Here is a 10,251-nt window from a genome sequence, read left to right as displayed (position 1 = left end):
GAGGGTGATCACAAACGTTAAGCATGCTATGAGCCCATCTCTGTAACACAGCACACACACAGACGGAGGGTGATCAACAAATGTAAGTATGCTATGAGCCCATCTCTGTAACATCACACACACTCACACAGATGGAGGGTGATCACAAACGTAAGTATGCTATGAGCCCATCTCTGTAACATCACACACACACAGACGGAGGGTGATCAACAAAACGCTAATGGTGGCTATTTCAGGGCAGTGGGATTTCTGATGACTTTTACACTCTTTATATTCTAACGTATGATATTATACAATAATTTGCATTTTGATACAATTATGTAATCAGAAAAAAGCTTTTATTAAAAAATATATTGCTAGAAAGGTTTCATAGGCTATATATTTAGAAAATGAAATTACCTATGTGATAACATTGACCTTGAAAACCCAATCCATGCATATGATTTTATATGGAGATATACGTGCGCAATTTTCTTATTCTGAACTTTTCTAGTACTCCATTTTCTTTAGAAAATGTAAGCATGCTTTTAAGTATATGAAGACGGCAGTTGTCAAAATGATAAAGGGACTGAGCAAACCCTGATAAACAGAGAAACAGAAACATGCAGAAGCAAAACAGGGACAGTCTCAGGACACACACCAGTCAGTCCAGGGAAGGAGAGGCCTGCTCACGACACGGGATGTGTCGACACAGCAGACAGACACAGTGCTTTAGAGCTGAGGAAACTGATGTGCTGAGAAGTCCCTCGTCAAAGAGCGTACAATTCCATGGCACAAGTGGAACTGACCCCAAGATTCAACGCTTTTCCTATTATTGATCTTTGTACACAGACCCCTGTAAAAAAGAACAATCTAAAGTCTTACCTTTTTTTTCACCAATGCAAACATCAAAAACTGGAATCTATGACATGACTTAGAGTAATAATTTACCTTAAAACAAATGAGTGAATCACTGAAACAACTATCTTGAACTCGGTCAGTCAACAGCTAAACTTCTCCCTTTGTTTTCTTTCACTTACACTTCAATCAACTGCCAGATCAGGAGGGAAGAATTTAAGACTAGCTGTATCTAGAAGATGGATTTCATTTACTCTATGCCTCTGAAAACCTGAAACTGCATTCTGATATCAGCTCTACACCTTTAGACCTGGCACTGCTCTAGGATTATAAACAGTCCACGTGACTTAAGCTCTGCTCAAAATTCACTTCAGGCTCAGGCTGAAATTTGGTAGGAAGAAGCCAGTGTGGATCACAGAAATCTGCTAGGTCCTACAGAACACCAGACATTCGGTAACCCCACTAACCAGATCAGCTAACTATAATAATTTGCAGCATTAATTTACAATTCAGCCTAGAGCCAGCCTTACAAATAAGCAGAAGCTACCTATTTGAGAAGCATTAAGCAGGGTTCTTCCTTGACCTAACTCACACCATTCCCTCAGGAGAGGCAATACTAAAAAGGGGACTGTGACAGCTGGGAGCAATGGGGCATTGAGTAAGGGCCTGTAGAGAGGAAACTTCAATGTCCAAGCCATTATTTCTCCATCTCCAACTTCGGGCATAAAGTTCAGCTTTGTTGAGGCTCAACCCATTTGGCACTCTATCTTTCACAGACATCATCATCTAACAACCTAGCTGCCACTCACCCTCTTTCATTTAAAGCTTTGTCACCGAGTTCACAGACTTCCTTTCTGTCCCACATCCTGTCATCAATCTGGGTCACTTGGATGTCCACGTAGACAACTCATCCAATGCCTCGCCTTCTTACTTCCCTGAACTCCGCATCTTCAATAAGCTCTCCACTTCACCTCAGTCATCCATTCCACATCATCACCAGGAACAGCTCAACCTCTAAAATTCAAACATTCAGTCTGTGACTATAACCTCCAACCAAGATTTCTCATTCAATTGCTCCCAGGAAAATGGTTCTTTAACCTCATCAGGACCTCCACCCCACAGACACTCCCTATTTTCTCATTCGCTATCAGCCAGTAGCTTCCACCTAGCTTACATTTAGAGCGTAGAGACCAGAAGCAGAAAAAGATGACCATCAACAGATCCTGTGACAGAAGACAAGGAAACATGGAAGAAAATAGAATTACTCTACAAAGTAGGAATTAACAGTCATAGACACTTGAGTAAACCATCAGAACCTCCTTATACCATGCAAGTACATCCATCAAAGCACAGCTCTGACACCGCATCGGGGCAACCATCCTCTACAATGTAAATTTCTTATAAAACAGCAGCATCTTCAGCACCTCTCTGCTGTGATGGGACAGTCCTCCCTCTGCAGCAGTGCCTGACTGTATCACATAAAGGTATAGCAACATATTTATAATGATGACCCAGGGTCAACAAGAAGTTAGAATTGAATTTTATTCACTATGATGAAGAAAGCAAAGAAATAGGTACTACATTTTTAAAAGATCCTCGTCAAAAGGTGGCTAAGGTAAAAGTTTCATTATTTAAATAAGTCAGCGTCTGGGGGCCAGCCCGGTGGTGCAGTGGGTAAGTGTGCACATTCCGCTTTGGTGGCCTGGGGTTCACCAGTTCTGATCCCGGGTACGAACACGGCACCACTTGGCAAAGCCATGCTGTGGCAGGCGTCTCACATATAAAGTAGAGGAAGATGGGCACGGATGTTAGCTCAGGGCCAGTCTTCCTCAGCAAAAAGAGGAGGATTGGCAGCAGTTAGCTCAGGGCTAATCTTCCTCAAAATAAATAAATAAATAAATAAATGTCAGCATCTGAAGTATCTAGCAAATCCATTTATAGAAAATGGAGTTCATTCCTTCATAGCCCTAGGTAACTCACATTACCAAAAACATTATGTTATTTTGCCCCTTCCTTGATGCTCCAATCATTCCTCTCAAGGTCACTGACAAACTACTTACCCACATCCTGCAGAGACGCTTCGGCCCCTTCTGTCTCATCTACTACGCCCTTCTGTTGCCACTGTCAGTGTCTGCTGCTAATCATACTTCGATTCTTCTAATCTCCACAAACCTGCATCTTCTAATTTCTGCCAGCCTTTTTGCTATCTACAATATAGTTTCTTTTTCTTTTTGAATTCTTTCTTTTTGGTCTCTGATTCCCATGTTTCTTGAGCTGGTACTGAGTGGTTTCGCTTTCGTAATTTTTACAGCCACTGATAGCCCAATCATATCCAATGGGTATAACAATATTTGGGTCTCCTCAGCTATTTTCCTGACTGTTAATATTTCCTTTTTCACAGTTAGAGATAGCTTCTTTGCTTTTTGTTTCCTTAACTATTTAAAAACAAACAAGCTGCTACAGTTCTAGAATGCTGGGCTTGTTTTCTTCAAGAACTCCTTCTTGACCAGTCTTTCTTCCTCCCACTTCCCTAGGTGTTCCCACAGGATTTACCCTGATCCTAACACGGACTGCACAGTGTTATAATAGTCCGCGGATTTCTGTCTCTTCCTACTAGACTGTAAGCTCCTTGAGGGCAAAGACTTATCCTCAGCTGTAAACCTAACCCATTTTACAAGTACAAAAAATACTGGTTGAATTAAGTGGAATTACTTCTTTAATTCATCTTACAGCTTTATTCGTTATCAGAAGGAAGATTAAGTTTTTAAAACTGTATTTATCACAGACAGATCTTTTTTTAACGCAACAGTTACGTTTTCAACATTTAAAATAATATGTGCAAATAGTGCCACACCTTTTCTGGTGTTGTTGTTAGGATGGCATATGGGAATTTTTTATTGAGTTCTTAACAGTTCACATCAATGTGAGATTTCAGTTGTACATTATTTCTTGTCTGTCATCACATAGGTGCTCCCCTTCACTCCCTGGGCCCACTCCCCACGCCCCCTTCCCCAGGTAATCACTGAACTGTTTTCTTTGTCCACGTGCTTGTTTATATTCCACATATGAGTGAAATCATCTGGTGTTTGTCCTTCTCAGTCTGGATTATTTTGCTTAGCATAATGCCCTCCAGGTTGTTCCATGTTGTTGCAAATGGGATGAATTTGTCTTTTTTATGGCTGAGTAGTATTCCATTGTATACATTTACCACATCTTCTTTATCCAATCATCCATTGATGGGCACTTGGATTGTTCCCATGTCTTGGCTATTGCGAATAGTGCTTCAATGAACATATGGCTGCAGATGTTACTTTAGATTGTTGATTTCAAATTGTTTGGGTAGATACCCAGTAGTGGGATAGCTGGGTCATATGGCAGTTCTATTTTCACTTTTTTGAGGAATCTCCATACTGTTTTCCATAGTGGCTGCACCAGTTTGCATTCCCACCAGCAGTGTATGAGGGTTCCCTTTTCTCCACACCCTCTCCAACATTTGTTATTTTCAGTCTTAGTGATTACAGCCGTTTTAACAGGCATAAGGTGGTATCTTAGTGTAGTTTTGATTTGCATTTCCCTGTGATGATTAGTGACGCTGAACATCTTTTCAAGTGTTTATTGGCCAGCTACATATCTTCTTGGAAAAATGTCTGTTCATATCCACTGCCCATTTTTTGATCGGGCTGTTTGTTTTTTTGTTGTTCAGTTGTGTGAGTTCCTTATACATTATGGAGATTAACTCCTTGTCAGATACATGATTTGCAAATATTTTCTCCCAACTGGTGAGTTGTCTCTTTGTTTTGATTCTGGTTTCTTTTGCCTTGCAGAAGCTCTTTAGTCTGATGAACTCTCACTTATTTATTTTTTCTTTTGTTTCCCTTGTCTGAGAAGACACGGTATTCGAAAAGAGCCTTTTTATTTTTTAGTTCATGTCAAAGAGTGTACTACCTATACTATCTTCCAGTTTTATAGTTTCAGTACTTATCTTCAAGGCTTTGATCCATTTTGAGTTTATTTTTGTGTATGGTGTGAGATAATGGTCTACCTTCATTCTTTTGCATGTGGCTGTCCAGTTTTCCCAACATCATTTATTGAAGAGACTGTCTTTTCTCCACTGTATGTTCTTGGCACCTTTGTCGAAGATTAGCTGTCCGTAGATGTGTGGTTTTATTTCTGGGCTTTCAGTTCTGTTCCATTGATCTGTGTGCCTGTTTTTGTACCAGTACCATGCCGTTTTGATCACTATGGCTTTGTAATACATTTTGAAGTCAGGGATTGTGATACCTCCAGCTTTGTTCTTTTTTCTCAGGATCGCCTTAGCAATTTGGGGTCTTTGGTTACCCCATATGAATTTTAGGATTCTTTGCTGTATTTCCATGAAGAATGTGACTGGGATTCTGATTGGGACTGCAATGAATCTGCAGATTGCTTTGGGTAGTATGGACATTTTAACTATATTTATTCTTCCAACTCATGTGCATGGAATCTCCTTCTATCTCCTTATGTCATTATCAATTTCTTTCAGTCATGTCTTATAGTTTTCATTGTATAAGTCCTTCACCTCCTTGGTTAAATTTATTCCTAGGTACTTTATTCTTTTAGTTGTGATTGCAAATGAGATTGTATTCTTGAGTTCTCTTTCTAAAGTTCGTTGTTGGAGTATAGAAAAGCAACTGATTTTTGTGAGTTGAATTTGTACCCTGCAACTTTACTGTAGTTGTTAATAATAGTGCCATCTTTTTAAATACACTAGGAAACCTTACTGGGTATGGAGCAAACTGCTCTGAATAACAAATACGACCCATAAAATTGATTTTTTTCAAATTCTCATAAACTGAGCTATTTAGAGTGGGAGGTAATTCACTCGTTATAGCTTGCAATTATTGAATTTGTCTGTTTACAGAGTTCTACATCTGGCTCTCTAACTAAAATGCAAATTGCATTTTGTGTCTGTCTTGCTATTTTACACCCAACCCCTAGTACAGTACCTGATATAAGTAGCTTCTCAACATACTGTATCTCATCAATTCTAAGATGCATGCTTTTTCACATTACAACTCTCAGAGATCAAGATGCATCTTGTACTTGATGGCATCTGGGCATTCTATCATAGTTTAATTGGTGTGGGGTTCTCCCTTATTACTAAATAAAATAATGGTATGTTACAATCAATGGCATCTTAGACTTTATGAGATAAGGCATATTATTTAAATGGAAAAATGATAACATTATGTAACTAATAACAACAGTGAAGATAAGTGAGAAGATAAAAGTAAACCAAAGAGCTTAAAAGGAACTGATATGGTTAGTTCAGGGTTGCCAGATACAATTCAGATAAGCAAAGAATAATTTTTTACTATAAGTATGTTCCACATAATAGGTGAGATATACTTATACTAAAAGACTATTCATTGTTTATCTGAAATTCTAATTGAACTGTGTGACCTGTATTTTTAATTACTAAATCTTGCAAGCCTATGCTGTTAGACATACAAAAGTAGCCTTTCGTTTTACAAAGGCATGACACAACATAGTGTCTTACATGCTCACTCTGATACAGGAAGGAAGCAGACAAGCATCAAGACATATTGTCTATTATGGAATAAGTTTTTGGATATGGATAAAAAAGGACTCTACAACTGTTTCGGTATTACCTTAGCAACTTAAAAATCCTCACCCAAAGTCCCGAATATCCTTGACATTCACAGTCTGATCTCCTCTCTTACCTCTGCGTAAGCTTTGGCCCACGTACTTGCCAGCTGATGTAGATCGACTTCACCTGCCTTCACAGCTTCCAGGGACGCTTCAGCATCTCTATCATAATCTCTGAGGGATTCTTCTTGTATAAACTGCCTCAGAGCTTCTTTTAAGTCTGTAGGAAGGACAAGAAATGTCATCATCAGCAAAATTCAGACATGAATAGGGAATAGCTTACCTGGCTAAGCATTCCAAGGTGAAATTTTATTTTATCAGGCTTATACCCTTAATAGAATGTCTAAATAAAATCAGCTTAGGGGATCATTTAACGACTTTCACAATTATTTTTCTTTACTATTACAGGTTACTGCATGGAGAATGGTCAGAATTCTTATTCTTACCTATAACCTTCATACTAATTTAAAAATGTAATTTTTTAAGGCTGATTCTTCAGTTTGAAACTGAGTAAGTTAAAGCACATAAAGCAAAATCTTCTGGGGCTGGCCCTGTGGCCTAGTGGTTAAGTTTAGCATGCTACATTTCAGTGGCCCAGGTTCAGTTCTTGGCTGCAGACTTACATTCCTCATTGGCCACTGCCATGCTGTGCTGGCAAGCCACATACAAAATAGAGGAAGACTGGCACAGATGTTAGCTCAGGATGAATCTTCCTCAGCAAAAAAAAAAAAGAAAGAAAAAGAAAAAAAGAACAAAGAAAAATCTAGATTTGGAGGGTCTGAAAATTACAGTATTTAAGTGAAAAAATTTCCTATACATACTGCTACATTTTTTTAATTTGAAAGAGAAATTGAATGATTAGTGTATTAAAATGGACTTAATTCGATGATCTGTAATTCCAATTTTAGAGGCACTAGTTAGAGACTGACACAATGGAAAGAGCACTGAGACAGAAGTCAGGATACCTGTGTTCTGGTCTCGGTTCTGTCACTATGTATGTAACTTTATTATTTTTTTTTTAATTTTCTGTTAGTTTTATTAGCATAGTGGTTCTTTTTTTTCTTTTTTTTTGTTTTGAGGAAGATTAGCCCTGAGCTAACTGCTGCCAATCCTCCTCTTTTTGCTGAGGAAGACTGGCCCTGAGCTAACATCCATGCCCATCTTCCTCTACTTTATATGTGGGACACCTACCACAGCATGGCTTGTCAAGCAGTGCCATGTCCGCACCTGGGATCTGAACTGGTGAACCCCGGGCCACTGAAGCGGAACGTGCGCACTTAACCACTGTGCCACCAGGCTGGCCCCCATATGTAACTTTAGACCAGTGGTTCTCAACCTCTAGCATGCATCAGAAGTCCCTGGAGGGCTTACTGAAATAAGACTGCTGCACGCCACCCCCAGAGTTTCTGACTCAGCAGGAATGGGATGAGGCCCAAGAATTTGCATTTCTAGTAAGTTTCCAGGTGATGCTATAGCTTCTGATCATGGAAAAACTTTGCAGAACCACTGCTTTAGGCAGATAATTTAACCTTTTCATGTACGAGTTTTCTTATTTGTACAATGAGATTGTGCTAGAAAGTTTCTCGGTTTGCTTGTAACTCTAACTTTTAACGATCCAACATATTCTAAATTTAAAGTTTTTTCCTCATCTACGAGAGAACGTAGACCTTTTAAAATGGTTTAATACAGAGGACCTTATGGAACTAATTTAGGTAAGCAACAATTATTCAAGATGAGTATTCCTTCTCTTCCATGCCATCTCAGGAGTTGAGGTCCAGATCATTAAAAGGGCAATGTATTTAGCAATATAATTCTACAATATCATAATTAGTGATAGCTGAAATGTCCCAGGAATCCAGTCAACTAAATTATAAGGTTAAGAGTTCTAATCCAGACTTTGTACCTAATTTTTCACTATATAATTAAATTTTTATACTAAACTGCTTTATAAACAACTACACGGGTTATAGGAAAAAACATTTAATAAAACAAAAGTCTGAGGAACGTTTTTATTATTGGAAGCAATAAAAACACTTCATATTTTATGGCTGTTTCCAACACTTCCTAGCTTTAAGCTTTCTAATATGAAACTTCTAGTGACAGAGTCTATAGGAAAATAATAAAGATATTAAAAAAAATCTTTCCTCACCTTTTTCTATAAAGCATGGCAAATTGTGCAGAAGCATCAGACGTCCATGTAAATGACTGGCATTCTCTTGAACAGGAAATCTGAGGGGCACCCTAAGTTCTAAACATTGATTTCCTACTTTGAATTTATACACAAATTCCCTCTCTCTGTTGCAGAATCTTTCTCTGTTTTTCTTCATCTTCTTTGGCAGGATTTCCATAGAACTAACAAAAAAAGCACAGCAGGTTATAAGTCCATAAAATAAAGATGTTTCCTCATTGCTGTACTGCTTCTAAGAAAATATCCCACCACTCAGAGATTTTATTTGTCTGACTCTGAGTCAATTATTCTGGTCGTTCTTACATTTATCTCTTCATTTTAATCTTCATGATGAAAACGAAGATGTGGGAAGAAGATACATAGAAAATAGAAAGTACAGGATCCTCCACAAGGCATTCAGAAAGAAGAAATCTAGTCAGAAAGAGTAAGGACCAATATCAATTAAAGATTTACTAATCATCTTCCTTACCAGATTTGCTGTCACTAGGCATTTCCCCATCAAATCAGTTCTCAGACTCTTCTCTATACTGAAGTCGTAGTAATCTTTCCCAAGTGCATATCTGATCATGCTGCTCCTCTGTTTAAAACCCTTTATTCCACTCCTCCCAGGATAAAACTCAAACTCCTTAACCCAGCTTACAATGCCTCTACTTATATCTCCAGATTTTTTTCCCAGCACCTGCACCCCTCCTCCCCAACACACAAATTCACAAACTTTATTTTCCAGTCATACTGACCTCCTTTCAATATCAAACCTCTTTTTCCACTCCACCCTTTTTGAATGCTTTTGCTCTGCATAGAGCAAGCACTCTCATTGCTCTTCTTTCCTTGGCTAACAACTATTCATTCTTCAGGTCTCAGCTAAGACAAACCTCAGGAAGCCTTTTAACTCGTATGACTGTCATAACGACTAATCAAATAATAAATATGAAATATCTGACAAACATAAGACGATTAAGAAATGAAAGCTAGTAATAACAACATAATAAATAATAAAAGAAGCTCTCTAAGAACATAGTAAAGAAATCACAGGATGCTAATTGAGTACACAGCATGAAGGCAAAGACAGTAAAGGAACATTGTAGAAGGAACTGAACGTCACAGAAATGCGGACTTATGGTCCAATCTTGTTTAGATTCAATATTTTCCGTAAACAAAAACCATTAGCTCTGGTTTCAATCGGTTCAACATTTAGACTTATTATTTTCCAACAAATTGCTAACTTTAGTTACCTCTCTTCTTGGTCTTTTAGCAGACGTGAAATCAAGGAAGGTTTCCCGTGCAAAAATGGGATGGGAGGAGGGAGGGCTGGCCCGAACTCCTACCGCTAACAGAGCAGAGGTTCTGCGGTTCAAACTAGTCAGAGAAAAGGGCTGACTGCGGAACCGAGAAGCTCTGGCCCAGGGAGGGGAACAGCCCCTCCATTTGGGGGTTTCAGACTGAACGGTTTCCTCCCTCTTGGCTCTGAGCTCACCTCCCCTAAATCCGAAGCCCGGAGCGACGGACACACTCCAAGATGTCAACGAGCCGCACACAGGGAGCCGCACACACGTAGCGTCAGCTGACTTCCCGACTTG

General features: G+C 38.9%; 1 protein-coding gene across 4 annotated transcripts in view; it reads right to left on the bottom strand.

The window, feature by feature from the left end:
• The window catches only part of C1H12orf4 (chromosome 1 C12orf4 homolog), a 45,291-nt gene extending 35,061 nt beyond the window's left edge, over window positions 1-10,230 (bottom strand). Inside the window, exons 1-4 of one of the 4 annotated variants that reach the window (XM_046664826.1) lie at window positions 9,907-10,215; window positions 8,978-9,085; window positions 8,636-8,838; window positions 6,561-6,706 (exon numbers count right to left, since the gene is read on the bottom strand). In XM_046664826.1, the coding sequence (XP_046520782.1) occupies window positions 6,561-6,706; window positions 8,636-8,834 (345 nt within the window). In that variant the 5' untranslated portion in view covers window positions 8,835-8,838; window positions 8,978-9,085; window positions 9,907-10,215. Of the gene's footprint in view, window positions 1-6,560; window positions 6,707-8,635; window positions 8,839-8,977; window positions 9,086-9,906 lie in introns of all 4 variants that reach the window. The other 3 variants (XM_046664841.1, XM_046664833.1, XM_046664817.1) reach the window with 3 other exon arrangements.
• Window positions 10,231-10,251: the final 21 nt, after the last annotated feature.

This window comes from Equus quagga, chromosome 1 (genome assembly GCF_021613505.1).
Source record: "Equus quagga isolate Etosha38 chromosome 1, UCLA_HA_Equagga_1.0, whole genome shotgun sequence".
Classification (NCBI taxonomy): Eukaryota; Metazoa; Chordata; class Mammalia; order Perissodactyla; family Equidae; genus Equus; species Equus quagga.
The sequence above is the reverse complement of the archived record's forward strand: the minus strand, read 5'-3'. Positions and strand labels throughout refer to the sequence as shown.